Genomic DNA, 19,813 nt, shown 5'->3' on the forward strand with positions numbered 1-19,813 from the left:
AAAGAGTATGTAATATTAGTTCACTAAAACTTCAAAGTAATAAATTCTGCAAACTCAAGAATACTATCCATCCCTGCTATAATTATCAAATTCTTTTTATAGAACACATTTATGATCCTGTGTTAGACACTATTCAAAATTAGTGAACACACTTACACGATCCTTCTTCTATGTTTACAGTGACCAGAGGACTACAAATAAATATATTTTATTGTGACCAATACTCTTTAGTATAATTATTACTTTTATATTTTTTATAAAATTAAAAATGTTACATTTTCTGAATATTTTTCATTAATTACGAAATTTATCAATTAAGAAAAAAATCAGCGTTTGGAAATCTATACTAGTAAGGGTAATCTATTCACCATTAATTAGTACTATAAGTAAATGAACCATACAATACTATTTACTTACTCATTATAATGTCAAATAATCTAAATGTCAAGTAGATTTAACTTTTTAAGTTGGCTGACTGGTTTATTCTGGAAATAGCTGGCAATACTTTGATCAGTAAAAATATATAAATTTATAAGATGGTTGACTGTTCTTATAGTTAAGTGGTAATTAGTGATGTTTGATGTCTGAACACTACTTTCCACATTCACATTTTGGTCAGAGTGCCCCACTGGTGTTTCCCACCTACTGACAGGGTACCGTGGGGGCGGCGGGGGTAATGTGTGTGTGGCATAATGAGAAGGGGGAGACTCTACACGGCCTCCAGACTTTGGCTAAAATGGTACACAGCCAACTCCTCTGACAACCAATCACATCCAAACTAAGCATCACCCCAAAGAAGGCATGAAAGGTAGCTTTGAGATTACTAGATAGATACATATTTCTAGTCATCCTTTGTCTCATTTACCTTGTACAACACCCCAAGGGTACTGGCGAGCTTTGACCATCTTGTTTCCGACTTTTACCTCATCCATACTTCCCACAACAGCAAACGGCAACTGTCCCTGAAAAAGAATATTGAGCACATCTTCTCATACCACTGTGATAACTGACTAGATAAAAGAAATTTTATGTAAGAGAGAAGAGAATAATTAAATAACAAACCTATTAAAATCGAATGGTCAGCTATGCCTCAGATTTTAAAACCTGCCAGTGAATATTTGTTAACTGTTCTACAAGAGTCATCTTTGGGCCCCATAAAGAAAAGTATTTACATGTAAGGCATTATGCTATTGGGAATACACTCAAACAAAAAAATTTTTTTATTTATTTTTATTTTTATTTTTTTGAGACAGAGTCTCACTCTGTCGCCCAAGCTGAAGTGCAGTGACACGATCTCAGCTCACTGCAGCCTCCGCCTCCTGGGTTCCAGTGATTCTCCTGCCTCAGCCTCCCGAGTAGCTGGGATTACAGTTGCCCACCACAACACCCAGCTAATTTTTGCATTTTTAGTAGAGACAGCGTTCACCATGTTGGCCAGGCTTGTCTCGAACTCCTGACCTCAGGTGATCCGCCTGTCTTGGGATTACAGGTGTGAGCCCTATAATCCCAAAGTGCTGGGATTATAGGTGTGAGCCACCGCACCTGGCCGAAAAAGAATTTTCCCCTAAAAGACAAAGATAATGTTGAGGAAATTACACATATACACACCTACAGTATACAAAATGTATATGTAACTATACAATAGTGTATTCCTATTGTGTGTGTGTGTGTGTGTGTGTACAGTGTGTGGGTGTATAGATATGGTACTAATATAAAGTAGTATACAAAGTCCCAAATTAATGTCAATATAGTAAATGTCCTAGAAATTGAGAGGAGTGAGAGATCACTAGGAGCAGGAAGATACAAGCTAACCCAGATCAAAAAGAACAAGATTTAGATGGATAAGCAAAGTGGGAAGAAATGGCTTAGAAAAGGAAAAGATTCTGAACAAAATGCAATAGCTAGGTTCAGGGGCAGGGAGTAGACTGGTCTGTCTGAAGTTGAGGATGAATACAGGGGAAAAGTCTAATGTAAAAATTATTAATTACTATGTTGAATATTTTAAAATTGACATATTTAGTTTCTTAATGGTGGCTTTCTGAATATTCTAGTTGAGCGCAAGAAATAAAATTAGATGTAAAGACAATTTAACATACAGGAATTAAGATCACCTCATTTACATTAGTCAGTTTTTTTTACAGATTTAGTTTAGGTACACTAATATAAAAGTGGTATGAAAAATCAGAAAAGGAAAATAGAAGAAATGGAATGAACAATTATTGAAAGTCACTGTTAGGCGCTTAACAAAGGTGACATCATTTGTCCCTCACAACAACCCTTAAGATGGGCAGTATTAACCTAACTTTGTAGATATGTTAAGTCTCAGGGAGGTTAGTAACTCCAATGAACATATGGCCAACCAAGCCTGTCGGATTTCAAAACCCATGATCCTACAAAACATAACCAGGTGTTTTAAAAATGTGTTAGCTTCAAGAAAGTAAAATTAAGAACTTAGTCACCTTCCACTGTATTAAACTAAAAGTTACATGAATGTAACTTGACACTATGAGAGAGAAGGAGCATAAATACTAGTTTTAAGAGACCTCCTTAAAGATTTTAAGATTCTACAGCATGCAAAGGGAGGTGTAAAGTCTTCTCATGTTTATAAAGACAGGGTAGGAGGGTATCATCTTTCTAAGGCAATTCATATGGCTCCACAAAAGGTATATCCCAGTCTCACAAATGTATCACTTTATTTTGGTGAAAGCAGAGTGAAAGAAAAATATGCTTAAAAATAAATTCTCCTTACACTTTTTCCAACTTAAAAAACTAAACATTTTCCCATACTGGACTTTTTGAAAATTCACCTTGTTTGAAGTCTTTTTGGAAGACACAAGTGAAAGTGTATTAGCAGCAATATTACTCACAAATTACAGTTTTATTTTCACATGGAAAACAGAATTAACATTCAGTCAGGAGCTCACATTCATTGCAGCGTTGACCTTAGCAATAGTGTCATCATCCGTTGGGAACTGGTATATCTGGACGCCATTGCTGACCAATTCACTCATGAGCTTGATCTTAAACTTCTGTAATTCAGTTTTAGAAACCGTATCTGCTTTGGCAATCACTGGTATAATGTTTACCTATTAAGAATAAAGAAAAACAAAATCTTATTGAGGATTTTTTTTTTCAATCCTGCAGCTGTTTTTTCACTCAAAACCGTTCATTCTGACAATGAATTTCCCTAACCTGGATCAGGGGGCTGGCAAACTATGGTCCATCTCGCTGTTGATCTTGATACATAAAGATTTACAGGAACGCTGCCACGCCCATTTGCTTGTGTACTGTCTACAGTTGCGTTCACACTACAACAGCAGAGATGAGTTGCTGCTGCCATAAACCACAGGGCCTGTGAAGCCCAGTGTATTCTCAGCCTGGCCCTCTGCAGAAAAGGCATGCCAACCCCGACCTAGATGGCCATTCTCCTGTATATATACACCCCTTATACACTCATTCCTACAGATGCTGGCCACACAATATTTTTTTTTTTTTTTTTTTGAGATGGAGTCTCGCTCTAACCCAGGCTGGAGTGCAATGGTGCAATCTCAACTCACTGCAACCACTGCCTTCTGGGTTCAAGCGATTCTCTTTCCTCAACCTCCCAAGTAGCTGGGATTACAGGCACCTCAATCAATGCTTTCAGAAAGCAGAACTCTTATAAGATTAATCTTCCATTTGAATTTAGGTTTAGAAATCTCACATTCTCTTCTCTCTCAAAATCTTGCAATTTCATCATACACTTAAAAAGTAAAATGTGATAAAAGGTAAACTGAATTGCCTCCTCAATTCACTAAGAATTTTTATTTTTTAATAATCTAAGCACTAAGTAACCAGGGTGATTGATCCCTCAGCAAAACTAAAAGACAGGTGAAACTCCTCTTTCTGCCTCTTGTTTCAGGACTGACTCCATGCCTACCTGTGCCCCATTGTCACAGACTTACTTAGACAGCAGAGGAAGCAAACTGTATGTACTACTATCTTAAAAGTGTTCATGATGCAAAGGAATAACTTTCTCAGTATTATTTAAAGTCCTATCACTGACAGAGGGCAAAAGATTTGGGGTTGTGAAGACCGAATAAGTTGTAAATCTAATTCTATAAGATTAATATCCCCACAAAAGACTGATAGCTCCACAAATTTGTGACTGGTGGTTCTTAAGTTTTTAGTTTGTTTTTCATCAAAAACCTCAGGCTAATCAGTCACATGTATCAAGACAGTAAAACCTCAATGTAATTTTCAGATTAAAAGTAAAAAATGACCAGGCGCGGTGGCTCATGCCTGTAATCCCAGCACTTTGGGAGGCTGAGGCGAGTGGATCACCTGAGGTCAGGAGTTCGAGACCAGCCTGACCAAAATGGAGAAACCCCATCTCCACTAAAAATACAAAATAATTAGGTGGGCATGGTGGCACATGCCTGTAATCCCAGCTACTCAGTAGGCTGCAGCAGGCGAATCGCTTGAACCCAGGAGGCAGAGGTTGCAGTGAGCCGAGATCGCGTCATTGCATTCCACACTTCAGCCTGGGCAACAAGAGCAAAACTCTTGTAAAACTCTTCTAAAAAAACAAAAACAAAAAAAACAAAAAAAAAAAGGAAAAATTATAATTCCTATTCTAAATTTTTTTCTCTTCTCAAATTTCAGATTGATGCCAAGTATATATCTGAATTTATCAGTCTTCCATATGCTCCAAAGGAGAGAAATTTTTTCTGTCTATGAAATTAATGGCAGAAAACTTTCCAGCAATCCTAAGTAAACAACTTTCCTGTTAAATTAGTCAAAGTACATAAACATTTTGGTGCCAAGTCCTTAGTTTCAATATTATATACTTAGGTATTCAACAAATTATGCCAAGTTAATAACTTATAATTGCTTGCACCATAAACTGCAGTAGACTGAATACTAAACATCAATGTTTACATGACTATTAGAGGCAGGGAAAGTAACAGAATTGCCCAAAGAGGGTCGCTTGTCACCAATGGCATAAGAGAAGATAACTTTCCATGTCAAGCAGTTGAGTGTTCTGCTTTTTAGGAACAGAAGACAACTATCTGGAGGTGGCCTGGGGAGTGGCAAGATGAGGTCAGCAAGGACACCACCTCTCATCTTTATGTAGTGCCCTTGTGTAAGTTAGAATTTCCCTACACCTGCCAACTGCCGCTACAAAAAAAACCTGTGTATTGCTATTTAAAATGGGCCAAATCAAGTAATTTCAGCATATCCTAGTTTTTCCTTTAAACTTATAACAAAGCTTAGGTGTTAACTTCCTGTCTAGTTTGTACAATAGAAAGCTAAAGGCAGGATTTTGATAAGGTAGTCCCAATTTTAGAATTCGTCTCTCATCAACTGAATAAGGCAGAATTGAGTAGTGACAATCTTTAAATGAGTGCATGATACCCATGACCTTTACTGTTACCATAAAATATTTCATTTTGGTTTGAATGAAATAAGGTATTGGTCAAAAGGTAATACTGTAACGCTCATTAATGTCTTTACAGTTGCCCCCCTCATCATCTGTGGGTTCTGCATCCACAGATTCAACCAAATGAAGATCAAAAATATTAGCGGAAAAAAACTTTTAATGACAGTACAACAATAAAAATAATACAAATTTTAAAATACAATATAACAGCTATTGACATAGCATTTACATTGTATTAGGTTTTTTTTTTTTTCCAAGACAGAGTCTAGCTCTGTTGCCCAGGCTGGAGTGCAGTGGTGTGATCTTGGCTCACTGCAACCTCCGCCTCTCAAGTTCAAGCAATTCTCCTGCCTCAGCCTCCCGAGTAGCTGGGATTACAGGTGCCTGCCACCATGCCCAGCTAATTTTTTTGTATTTTTAGTAGAGAAGGGGTTTCACTGTGTTGGCCAGGCTGGTCTTGAACTCCTGACCTCGTGATCCACCTGCCTCAGCCTCTGAAAGTGCTGGGATTACAAGCATGGGCCACCACATCCGGCCTGTATTAGGTATAATAATGAGTAATCTAGAGATTATTTAAAGTATATGCAAGGATACAAGTAGGTTATATACAGTCATGTGCGGCTTAACCATGGTGACATGGTTTGCATTTGTGTCTTCACCCAAATCTCATGTAAAATTGTAATCCCCAGTGTTGGAGGGGTCTGGTGAGAGGTGACTGGATCATGGGGACAGAGCTGTCCCTTGCTGTTCTTGTGGTAGTGAGTTCTCACGAGATCTGATTGTTTAAAAGTGTGTAGCACCTCCCCCTGCACTCCCCTCCTCCTTCTCAGGTCATATAAGACATGCCTGCTTCCCCTTCGCCTTCTGCCATGGTTTTAAGTTTCCTGAAGCCTCCCCAGCCAGGCTTCTTGTACAGCCTAAGGAACTGTAAGTCAATTAAACCTCTTTTCTTCATAAATTACCCAGTCTCAGATAGTTCTTTATAGCAATGCGAGAACGGACTAATAAACATGGTGATAGAAATGCAATAGAAATATGATCTTAGGTGATTTTGATGTTGCGTGAACATCACAGAGTATACTCACACAAACCTGGATGTTATAGCCTATGACACACCTAGGCTGTATGGTATGGCTCATTGTTTCTAGACTATAAGCCTGTACAGCATGTAACTACACTGGATACTGTAGACAGCTATAATACAATGGTAAGTGTGTGTATATGTAGGCAACTATAATACAATGGTAAGTATGTGTATATCTAAACATATCTAAACACAGAAACACATAATACAGTACAGTAAAAATAAGGTATAATCTTATGCGACCATTCTATATTTGGTCCCTTGCTGACTAAAATATAGTTTTGCACTGCAAGACTGTCCTACACTATTTTATATAAGGAATTTCAGCATCCTCAGGGTATTGAAACCAATCCCCCTTGGATACTGAGGGATGACTAGGAAGCATCTAGAACTAGTTGTTACAAGAGTTTGCAGGTTGAACTGCTAGCTCAAGGTGGACTGCCTCTGAACAAGTGCTCATTAGCTCTTCCATTTATTCCTGAAAATCCACTAAGGGAATACATCAATATAAATTGCTCCTGGCTAACACTTCTTAAAGACTTTTGATGATTCAAAGGTGGTTGGGCTGGCCAGTTACCTTGAATACCAGTATGTAAATATCATCAATAAACTGTGCCTGTTAATTTTTAAATAAGTTTTAAATAACAAAACAGTAACAGAGGTGCTTCATATATGCCAGGCATTATACTCAATACTTTGTAATATTCATGTCAGCTAATCTTCCCAAAAGTCTTAGAGTGAGCTCTCTCTAGCCCCCACTCTTTTTTTTTTTTGAGATGGAGTCTCACACTGTCACCTAGGCTGGAGTGCAGTGGCGTGATCTTGGCTCACTGCAAGCTCTGCCTCCTGGGTTCATGCCATTCTCCTGCCTCAGCCTCCCGAGTAGCTGGGACTACTGGCGCACGCCACGACACCCGGCTGATTTTTTTTTTGTATTTTTAGTAGAGACGGGGTTTCACTGTGTTAGCCAGGATGGTCTCGATCTCCTGACCCTGTGATTTGACCGCCTCGGCCTCCCATACTGACGGATTACAGGTATGAGCCACCGTACCCGGCCTCTAGCCCTATTTTATATATGAAAAATTGAATCCAAGTTTGTCCAGGGCCACATAGCTGCTAAGTGGCGGGGCTGAAGCAGAATCCAGGCACTTCAGCATGACAGCCATGTCCTAACCCCTCTTGACTGCCTGTTTTATACCCGGACGGGTAGACTTCAGCTAACTTTTAAGACAACGTTTTTTTTTTTTGTGTGTGTGAGATGGAGTCTCGCTCTGTCGCCCAGGCTGGAGTGCAGCGGTGCAATCTCAGCTTACCACAACCTCTGCCTCCCGGGTTCAAGCAATTCTCCTGCCTCAGCCTCCTGAGTAGCTGGGGCTACAGGCATGTGCCATCATGCCTGGCTAATTTTTGTATTTTTAGTAGAGACAAGGTTTCACTATGTTGGCCAGGCTGGTCTCGAACTCCCGACCTTGTGATCCGCCTGCCTTGGCCTCCCAAAGTGCTGGGATTACAGGCATGAGCAACCATGTCCACCCCAACAACCTTCTTATGTAAAATAAGAGGCAGGTATTTTTACAGGGTAGTTTACACTTTTATCATAAAAAATAAAGAATATATTTAAATCACCAAAGTTGGAAAAGATTAGATAATATATACTTATACAGCATACTAAAGCAAACTTCTATGGCAGATAGGCTCTTACTGGGTATGCCTATTTGCTAAACCCTCTATTTACATGGATCAATTTAATTAATTTTCATATCTGCCTCTTGAGGTAGTTCTTCTCCCTAGTTTTTATTTAAAAGTGGAGGACACTGAAAATCACTTAAGTCCACTGAGGCTCAGAGGGCTAAAGAAACTTGCAAGATCAGACAGCTAATAAATGACAGAGCCAATATCTAGAGCCATCCTCCACTGACACCAGCTTCTACAAGTCTTTATACAAATTACCTCATGCTGCTCCACTCTAGCTAAGACAAAACTGCACACTCTTGTTTTTATGTTCCTTTAACAAATATGAATTTCCATATAATCAGACTCAACTATGAAAACAACTGGCTAAATGGTTAGAACATCTGATCACATGTGATCAGGTGAACAGACTGTCATCTAAGCTACATCAATTTTTGCTAAAACCAGGGGACCAAGCAACTAGTCAAAAGTAAATTGACCGATGTGCCAAAGCTTCACTAGGCAGGCCTTCAGGCTTTCCATACAGGTTTCTGCAGAGAAAGAAGCAGCATCCAGAACAACCTTGGATTTTTAATTCAACTTATACAGTTAGTAAACAGGATCATGAAAGCTTCATTTCGCATACCATTTGAGATTACAGAAAATTCTAACGTTTCTTTAATGTAAGATTACTGTCTTTAGCCATTTTTTAAACAAATATAAAAATCTGAAGTGAGTTAGTTTATGAGTTTTTCTATAGCTCCCTAAATTTATATATAGCTCCTTGGCTCGGAAATTCAAAAATAGGTTTTCTCAGTATGGTCCAAATTAAAATGTATTTTACGACAATATCTAATGAAACATTAGACCTTAATCCTTGTTAATGAAGTTCTTCTCACTTAATAGTGTCATAAAGTAAAATTAGTATCAACTAAATTCTGCATTAAAAACGCAGAGAATACCCATGTTCTGGCATGCAATTTAATCACTAAAAAGGGAACTAAAATTTTATTGCAATATTCCTTCTTTGCATCTCATCTTCCAAACTGAATTTCTCTGAAAAAATAAGCTAGATGGAAATACAAAATGTTTTAAAGATTTCCAGGCACTGGGCATGGTGGCTCATGCCTGTAGCTCTAGCACTTCAGGAGATCAAGGAAGGAAAATCACTTAAGTCCAGGAGCTTGAGACCAACTGGGCAACATAGCAAGACACCCAACTCCACAAAAAAAAAAAATTAAAAAGTTAGCTGGGTGTGGTAGTACATGCTTATAGTCCCAGCTACTTGGGAAGCTGAGGCAGGAGGATCGTTTGAGCCCACGGGTTCGAGGCTGCAGTAAGCCACGATCCCACAACTACCTCCAGCCTGGGTGACAGAGTGACTTTATCTCTAAAAAAATAAATAAATAAATAAATAAAAGATGCACAGGATAAAAGTTACAATACATATCCATATTGTAAAAATATTTTAACAGTTAAAAATAAATATTAAAGTATGGTAAGTTGATTCCTTTCCTCAACCCACCTTGCTGTCAAGGTTCTTCATGGTTAAGAGATCAAGTGTCTTCAGAGAGTGGCCTGTCGGTGAAATGAAGTAGAGGCACACATGGATGCGAGAATCATGGTAGGTAAAGAGAGAACGCTTAATCTTCAGTTCTTCTTGGAGATAGGCCTCAAACTGAGCATCTATGTAGTCAACTATCGGTTGGTAGCTGAAAAATTATTTAAATGTTTAATACAACATTATTTGTGCTACCTTAAGATATCTGTGTAACTCTTAGAAGTTTGAGGTCTATATTTTCACTAATTAATAAACAGTTAATATCTATGCTGAACAGACAACTTTAGTGATAAAAAATGTGCAGAACATGCGCAAAAGCTATACAAATGCTTCTCAACTTACAATAGGGTTATATCCTGATAAATCCATCACATAAGTTGAAAATATTAGCTGAAATGCATTTCATATCCCAATAAACCTATCATAAAGTTGAGAAATCATAAGTCAAACTATCCTAAATCCAGTATCATTTGTACTTCCGAAACTGTCAGGGCAATTTGTGCTTGAAATGGTATTGAATTTACATTGATTCATTCTCATAGTAATTCACATGCTGGGTCCTTTTCTGACAAAGCTTCCCACACTTGCCAGACTGCTCAAAGAGGCTGGCAGCAGTCTAATTTGTAATCAAACTGGTACCCAGCTTATTATTTAACTAACTGAGAAAATGCACAGGTATCAATAACTCAAAAGACATTTAAGTCAAAGTCCATGACTCCTTGCCTCTTAGATTTATAAGGCACAAAAAGCCTAAGTAAAGAAGAAGGCACACATCAGCTGAAAGTATCTAATTAGTAATGCTGGCATGTTTTTATTTTTATTTAATTATAAACAAAGGAAAGGCCAATTACATCCTCTGCTCAGATAACTCCTCCCTGGAAATGCAGTCTTCCTTCTGGCTGTCTCAGGTTATTCAGCCTTCAAGATGCAAATCAAATCACAGTGCATGTGCAGAGCAGTGTGCTAATGCTGTTCCAAGAATGGTGTGTGAGCATTCCATTCAGTTCTGATATGCTAAACCACTGCCTTTGCAATTCACTTTTCTACTCTTAACTATTCTCATTAAACAAATCTGGGTTTCCAAGTGAAAATAACAGTAAACAGTTCCCATGTCAAATTCCCTGGAAACCTCTGTAATTATCTTTCTAGCCCTACAATGAACCAGTACCCTGAGCAGCTGAGGTATTTAATAAATGTGTACAAAATTAAATTCTTCTATAAAGTTGCCTGACCTTTCAGTCCTTGAGGATCATCACCTCTTTTAAAATTATAGAATACACATTGTTCTCCCTATGCAAATGGTAAACAATGTGAGGACTGAGACAGTATCTTATACATCTGTGTTTTCCACTAGAACTAGCATGGGCCAGGCTCAGTGGCTCACATCTGTAATCCCAGTGGTTTGGGAGACCAAGGCAGGAGGATCACTTGAGGCCAGGAGTTCAAGAACAGCCTGGGCAACAACACAGCAAGACCCCCATCTCTACTAAAAAATTTTAAAAATCAGCCAGGCATTGTGAGGTGCCTATAGTCCTAGCTACTTGAGAGGCTAAGGCAGGCAGATCCCTTAAGCCCAGAAATTCAAAGCTGCAGTGAGCTGTGATTGTGCCACTGCCCACCAGCCTAGATGACAAAGCAAGATTCTGTTTTAAATGAATTTAAAAATATATATATATAGACAGGGTCTCGCTGTGTTGCCTGGGCTGGTCTTGAACTCCTGGCCTTAAGCAATCATCCTGCCTTGGCCTCCCAAAGTGCTGGGATGACAGGCGTGAGCCACCACATCCGGCCTCAAAAAATGGTATTTTTTTTAATAAGTAAATAAATAAAGGAAATAGCACAAAACCTTGAACATTACAAGAATTCAATTCATCATCAAAGTGATTATTATAACGACAGTTAAGTGATCCTTTGGAAAGTGGTCTAAATGTGACCCAATAGGATTCACTTTCCAAAAAAATAAAATGGGAAAAATTAATCTGTTAAGTATATATTTCACATAAAAATTCCAAAGAAGCTTTTATTAATGACCTGAAATAGGTCAGTAAGAAGACCTATTATATGACCTAAATAACCATAAATGTACCTCTATCTGAATGTTTTGTCTTATGCTATTCAAGAATGAAAATCATAAGGATTTTCTGCTAAATAAATAATATGCCATTCTTTCATAATCTGGACAAAAAGATAAAAAATATGAATCAGAGAGGTGAAGAGTAAAAGACACAAGATATAATGAGAAGATCTAACATATATTTCATCAAAGTTTTCAAAGGAAAAAAACAGAAAAGGGGGCAGACGCAATATTTACAGAAGAAATGTCTGAGATTTTTTAAAAAGAACTGACGGACACACTATTCAGAGTCAAGAACTCAAACATATCACAAGCAGGGTAAATTAGAAATAATAAAAACCCAGGTACAGCATAGCAAAACTGGATAACAATAAAAACAAAGATCTTAAAAGCACTAGAGGAAATAAAGGAGAGGACCCTTAGGGGAGACTTCTTAATAGCAAAGATAGAAGCCGGGAGAGAATGGAATGATATTTCCAATGGAAGAAAGAAAATAACTGGCAACCCAGAATTGTACATCCAACTAAAATTTCAAGTATCTGAGCAACACAGAAATTTTTGGTTAATAGATGGTAATAAACATATACTGGCCATATAATAATACCTCGTGTAGTTAAAAAATAGAGAACTCGGCCAGGCATGGTGGCTCACTGTAATTTCAGCACTTTGGGAGGCCAAGGCTGGAGGATCACCTGAAGTCAGGAGTTCGAGACCAGCCTGGCCAACATGGCGAAACTCTGTCTCTGCAAAAACGCAAAAATTAGCTGGGCATGATGGCAGGTGCCTGTATCCCAGGTACTCAGGAGGCTGAGGCAGGAGAACTGCTGGAGTGCAGGAGGTAGAGGTTGCAGTGAGCCGAGATCGCGCCATTGCATTCTAGCCTGGGTGACAGAGTGAGACTCCACCTCAAAATTAAAAAAAAAAAAAAAGAAAAAGAGAGAACTCAGTCGGGTAGTGGCTCACGCCTGCAATCCCAGCACTTTGGGAGGCCAAGGCGAGAAGATCGCTTGAGGCCAGGAGTTTGAAATCAGCCTGGCCAACATGGCAAAATCCCATCTCCACTAAAAATACAAAAATTAGCCAGGTGGGGTGGCATGTGCCTGCAGTACCAGCTACACAGGAGGCTGAGGCTTAAGAATCACTTGAACCCAGGAGGGGGAGGTTACAGTGAGCTGAGATTGCGCCACTGCACTTCAGCCTGGGTGACGGAGTGAGACTTTGTCTCAAAAAAAAAAAAAAAAAGATAGAGTTAATATATAATAGCAAACAGGAGAAGGGGTTAACAAAATTTAACTGTTCTAAATTTCATTTCATTGTCTATTTGTATTATCAAGGAGAAGTATAAACATTCATCTTCAACTTTAAGTGAAAGATGATGTGTGATAATGTGTAAGAGAACCACTATAAGCATAGAAATCAGGCAAGGAAAAATAAATATAAAACTGGCAGGACAAACAGGAAACACAAAAAAGATGGTAGATTTAAACCTAAATATGTCGGTAATTACATTAATTGTGAAGGAACACGATCAAATAAAGGGTAACCATTGTCAGATTGGGTTTTAAAAGGACAACAATATGCTCAATAAGAAACATGTCTAAAGCACAAGGGCACAGAAAGATTGAAAGTAAAGGGACTGAAAAACTACACCAAACATACAGGAGAAAGCTGCAGACAACACTGACATGGAAGCATTACAAGAGAAAAAAGGTCACTACGTAATAATAAAAGTGTCAATGCTTCAGGATAAAATAAAAATGGAGATAAGAAATCTGCTGAAATTGTTGGCCGGGCATGGCAGGCTCATGCCTGTAATCCCAGCACTTTGGGAGGCCGAGGAGGGTGGATCACCTGAGGTCAGGAGTTCGAGGCCAGCCTGGACAACATGGCGAAACCCCATCTCTACTAAAAATACAAAAATTAGCTGGGAGTGCTGTGGGCACCTGTAATCCCAGCTACTCGGGAGGCTGAGGCAGGGGAATCGCTTGAACCCGGGAGGCGGTGGTTACAGTGAACCGAGATCGCGCCACTGCATTCTAGCCTGGGCAACAAAGTGAGACTCCACCTCAAAAAAGAAAAAAAAAAAGAAATTTACTGAAATTGAAAATACTATGTATCAAACTTGTGGAATGTAGCCTAAGCCACGCTTACAGGGTAGTTTATAATACTAAATGCATAAGGCTGAAAATTGATGAGAATTTGGAGCAAAACTCCAAAAGTATAGACGTAAGAGCAGAAAGTAATGAAACAGGAAAAAAGAAAAGCATAAAACTGAAAGGATCAATACAGCCAAAATTTGGTATTTGAAAAGATTAAATAAATTGACAACACTTTGTCAAGACTAATCAAGCAGAAAAAGAAAGGCAGCACAAAAAACTATTATCAGGAAAGACAGAATATCATTACAGATGATGAAGACAATAAAAAGATATTAGGAGTATATTATCAATATTTTTAAGCCATTAATTTGAAACTTCAGATGAAATGGACAGATTCCTGGAAAATTATAACTTACAAAACTGTCTCTAAACAAAACCAACTCTGAATTGTCCTATGATCATTTTTTAAAAATTCAATTCAAAATCTTCTTAGAAAGAAAACCCCAGGCACTGATTTTTTTTATTGGTTAAGTTCCATCAAATATTCCAGGGAAAAATAACTCTGATCTTACAACTCCAAGCCCTAATTTTTTTTTTTTTGAGATGGAGTTTCGCTCTTGTTGAGCAGGCTTGAGTGTAATGGCCCAATCTTGGCTCACTGCAAACTCCGCCTCCTGGGTTCAAGTGATTCTCCTGCCTCAGCCTCCTGAGTAGCTGGGATTACAGGCGCCTGCCACCACACCTGGCTAATTTTTGTATTTTGGTAGAGACGAGGTTTCACCATGCTGGTCAGGCTGGTCTCAAACTCCTGACCTAAGGTGACCCACCCACCTCGGCCTCCCAAAGTGCTGGGATTACAGGCATGAGCCACCACGCCCAGCCAGGCCCTGATTTTTATTGGTTAGTTCTACCAAACATTCCAGGGAAAAATAACTCTAATCTTATGCAAATTTTTCCAGAAAACAGAGAATGAAAACTCCTTAAATTCCTTTTAGAAGGCTAACACAATCTTGATTTTAAATAAATAAATAAATAAATAAATAAATAAAAGGCTAGGCGCGGTGGCTCATGCCTGTAATCCCAGCACTTTGGGAAGCTAAGGCGTGTGGATCACCTGAGGTCAGTAGTTTGAGACCAGCCTGGCCTACATGGTGAAACCCTGTCTCTACTAAAAATACAAAAATTAGCTGGGCGTGGTGGCAGGCGCCTGTAATCCCAGCTACTCGGGAGGCTGAGGCAGGAGAATCACCTGAACCCGAGAGATGGAGGTTGCAATGAGCCTAGATCGTACCACCGCACTCCAGCCTGGGTGACAAGAGTGAAGCTCCATCTTAAAAAAAGAGTATAAGACAAGAATACAGGCTAAAAAAACTTCACTGATGAACACGATGCAAAAAAAACTAAAAGAAAAATATAGCATAATATAAAAAGAACACTATATTATGATCTCAGAATGGTATCTAAAATTATAAGGTTAATTTGCCAATAAAAAAATCAGTTACTCTAACTCAGCTTACTAAAGATTAAATGAAAGAAGTCACAATTTCTCCATAAAATGCAAAAAAAAAAAAAAAATCTGGTGAAAGTATATATTAATGATTTCTAAAAAAAAAAGAACTTTTACTAATAATATAAAGGAATTTCTTTATTTTATCTAAAACAAAACCCAAAACCAACCAAATAAACAAAAAAATCACAACAAAGCAAGCATGGTACATGGTAAAAAATAAAGCTTTCTCTTTGGGATTAGGATGATGAGGGGATGGTGCCCACTACCATCACTGACTATCCAACAAAATACTGCAGGTCCTACCCAGTACAGTCCAGCATTAACAATGAAAGAAAGAAAAATAAAGCCTGTCTTCAGTCATGATAGAGGAACTGGGACTGGATTTATCTTCTCACCTTAAATAACTAGAAACCTGAACAAAATAAATGAAAAAAAGGTTTTAAAACACTGGGAAACAGGCAGTATAAAACTGTGACCACTGAAAAAGGAAATAAATGCCCTCTTTTATGAGCCCTACCATGTCCCAGCTTCCTGACTGGGGACATGTGTCCCGGGCACAGCGCAAAGAGAACACAGAGCCTGGCCATTCACTGAGTTGAGGAAACCCAGACAGGAGTTCAAGGAGGCAAAAGCAACATCTGTAGGTTGGAACAGAAGAGAAGAAAGCTGCACAGGAAGGAAGCACTGCACATCTGGAGAGGGCCCCCAAGTCCCTGGCTAAAGAATAATATGCATATGCAGGACAGCAAAATACCCATGACCATGGCCATTTCCTATATTAGAGCTATGCTAGTGGTTACAACATGCTATACGCTTCTGAAAATTCATTTTGAATGTACACTTAAAATCAGTACAGTTAGGCCAGGAGAGGTGGCTCACGCCTGTAATCCAGCACTTTGGGAGGCTGAGGTTGGCAGATCACCGGAGGTCAGGAATTCAACACCAGCCTGACCAACATGGTGAAACCTCATCTCTACTTTTTCAAAAATTAGCCGGGTGTCATAGCGGGCACCTGTAATCCCAGCTATTCGGGAGGCTGAGGCATGAGAATCACCTGAACCCAGGAGGCGGAGGTTGCAGTGAGCTGAGATTGCGCCACTGCACTCCTGCCTAGGCGACAGAGCGAGACCCTGTCTCAAAAAAAAAAAAAAAAAAAAAAAAAATCAGTAAAGTTTATTCTATGTAAAGTATATATTAATAAAGCTTATTTAAAAAGAACTAAAGAAAGGTCTGGGAAAAAAAAACCTATTTCAGAGCAGTGGCTCCTCTGGGGGAAGAAATGGGACTGAACACAGGGGAATGGCTAAAGTGCATTCCAACTGATCTGTACCATTTGGTATTTTCACAGAATCGTATTTATATACTGCTTCGGTAATTGATAGAATACAAACAATCCAACAAATAAGTTAATGAGAAAAAACAAGTTATAAAATAGGCAAAAGATGAAAGCATTCCCCTTGAGAACTGAAACAAGATAAGGATGCCTGTGCTCACCATTCTTATTTCACACAGTACTTGAAAGTCCTGGCCAGAGAAGTCAGGCAAGAGACAGAAATAAAAGGCGTCCAAATAGGAAAAGAAAAAGTCAAATTATCTCTCTGCAGACAATATAATTTCATACCTAGAAAACTCTAAAGACTCCGCCAAATGGCTCCTGAACTGATAAACAACTTCAGTGAAGTTTCAAGATGCAAAACCAATGTATAAAAATCAGCAGCATTTCTGTATATCAATAATGGTCAAGCTGAGAGCCAAATCAAGAACACAATGCCATGTACAACAGACACACACACACACACACACACACACTCACTCACTCACTCACGCAAAAACCTAGGAATACATCTAACCAAAGAGGTGAAAGATATCTGCAAAGAGAACTACAAAACACTGCTGAAAGAAATCACAGATGACACCGACAAACTGAAAAAATGCTCATGGAATCAATATAGTTGGAAGAATCAATATAGTTAAAATGGCCATACTACCCAAAGCAGTCTACAGACTCAACGCTATTGCTGTTTTTTTGTTTTGTTTTTGAGAAGGTATCACTCTGTCCACCCAGGCTGGAAGGGCAGTGGCATGATCACGGCTCACTGCAGCTTCGACTTCCCAGGCTCAAGTGATAGTCCCACTTCAGCCTCCCGAGTAGCTGGCAGTATAGGTGCCTACCAACATGCCTGGTTAATTTTTTTAAATTTTTTGTAGAGATGAGGTCCCACCATGTTGCCCAGGCTAGTCTCAAGACTCCTGGGTAAGCAATCCTCTCTCCTTGACCTCCCAGAGTGCTAGGATTACAGGTGTAAGGCACCACAACTGGCCTCAATGCTATTTCTATCAAACTACCAATGTCATTTTTCACAGAATTAGAAAAAACTATTCTAAAATTCATAAAGAAACAAAAAAGAGACTGAGTAGCCAAAGCAATACTAAGCAAAAGAACAAAGCCTGAGGAATCACATTACCTGACTTCAAACTATACTATAAGGCTACAATAACCAAAACAGCATGGTTGTGGTACAAAAACAGACAAATAGACCAATGGAATAGAACAGAGAACCTAGAAATAAAGCCACACACCTACAGGCATCTGATCTTCAACAAAGCTGACAAAAATAAGCAATGGGGAAAGGACTCTCTATTCAATAAATGGTGCTAGGATAACTGGCTAGCCATATGCAGAAGAATGAAACTGGACCCCTACATTTTACCATAAACAAAAATTAACTCAAGATGGATTAAAGACTGAAATGTAAGACCTCAAACAATAAGAATCCTCGAAGAAAACCTGGAAAACACCATGCTGCACATTGGCCTTGGAAAAGAATTTACGATTAAGTCCTTAAAAGCAAATGCAACAAAAACAAAAATTGCCAGTTAAACTGAAGAGCTTCTACATAGCAAAACAAACCATCATCGGAGTAAACAGACAACCTACAGAATGGGAGAAAATTTTTACAAACTATACATCCAACAATAGTCTAGCAGCCAGAATCTGTAAGAAACTAACAATTAAACAAAGAAAAAACAACCCCATTAAAAAGTGGCCAAAAGACATGGACATACAAGCAGCCAACAAACATGAAAAAACGCTCAACATAACTCATCATTAGAGAAATGCAAATCAAAACCACAATGAGATACCATCTCACAACAGTCAGAATGGCTATTATTAAAAAGTCAAAACACAACAGATACTGGCGAGGCTGTAGAAAAAAGGAAATGCTTGTACCCTGTTGGTGGGAATGTAAATTAATGCAGCCACCGTGGAAAGCAGTTTAGAGATTTCTCAAAGAACTTAAACCAGAACTACCATTCGACCCAGCTATTCCAACTTGGAATATATCCAAAAGAAAATACATCATTCTACCAAAAAGACACATGTACTCATATGTTCATCATAGCTCTGCTCACAATAGCAAAGACATGGAATCAACCTAGCTGCCCATCAACGTGGACTGGATAAAACAAGTGTGGTACATACACACCATGGACTACTACACAGCCATAAAAAAGAACAAAATCAAGTCTTTTGTACCAACATGGATGAAGCTGGAGGCTGTTATCCTAAGCAAATTAACTCAGGAACAAAAAACCAAATACCATATGTTCTCACTTATAAGTAAGTGGGATCTAAACATTGGGTACACATGGATATAAAGATGGCAACAATAGACACTGGGGACTACTAGAGTGGGAAGGGTGATACCGGGTAAAGGCTGAAAAACTAACTATTGGTACTATGCTCACTACCTGGGTAATTGGATCACTTGTACCCCAAACCTCAGCATCACACAATATACCCATGTAATAAACCTGCAAATGTACCCCAAATCTAAACGAAAAGTTGAAATTATTTTTTAAAAGGAAAAAAATTACTTATAAAAATGGAAATAAGACTGGGCGCGGTTGTTCACGCCTGTAATCCTAGCACTTTGGGAGGCCGAGGTGGGTAGATTATCTGAGGTCAGGAGGTCGAGACCAGCCTGGCCAACAAGATGAAACCCTGTCTCTACTAAAAACACAAAAAAAATTAGATGTGGTGACAGGTGGCTGTAATCCTAGCTACTTGGGAGGCTGAGGCAGGATAACCACTTGAACTGGGGAGGTGGAGGTTGCGGTGAGTCGAAATCATGCCACTGCACTCCAGGCTGGGTGACAGAGCGAGACTCCATCTCAAGAAAAAAAAAAAAAAAAAAAAAAATTGAAACACATTTCAAAAAGAAAAATGAACAAAAAGTTATTGCTTTACCAATCCTTTTCCCCCTTTCATAGTTTAAATTTGATATAGAATCTCTACTCAATCTTTAAACGACCTTAGGACAAATACTACAACAAACAGAGACACAAGGTAAAATACAAATTAAAATTTCACTATCAAAACTTTCCTGC

General features: G+C 38.7%; 1 protein-coding gene across 20 annotated transcripts in view; it reads right to left on the reverse strand.

Annotated features, from left to right (window-relative positions):
- SEPTIN10 (septin 10) overlaps positions 1-19,813 on the reverse strand; it is a 71,482-nt gene that overhangs the window by 21,841 nt on the left and 29,828 nt on the right. For 15 of the 20 annotated variants that reach the window (XR_008519621.2, XR_008519622.2, XM_009236938.3 and 12 more), the window contains 3 exon segments: positions 9,703-9,889; positions 2,925-3,086; positions 866-962 (listed from right to left, as the gene is read on the reverse strand). Coding sequence is in view for 18 of the 20 variants with exons in the window: in XM_009236938.3 (XP_009235213.1) it covers positions 866-962; positions 2,925-3,086; positions 9,703-9,889 (446 nt within the window). In the remaining 2 variants the exon portion in view is untranslated. 20 annotated transcript variants of the gene reach the window in all.

The sequence above is a fragment of the Pongo abelii genome, chromosome 12 (assembly GCF_028885655.2).
Source record: "Pongo abelii isolate AG06213 chromosome 12, NHGRI_mPonAbe1-v2.0_pri, whole genome shotgun sequence".
In the NCBI taxonomy this organism is placed as follows: domain Eukaryota; kingdom Metazoa; phylum Chordata; class Mammalia; order Primates; family Hominidae; genus Pongo; species Pongo abelii.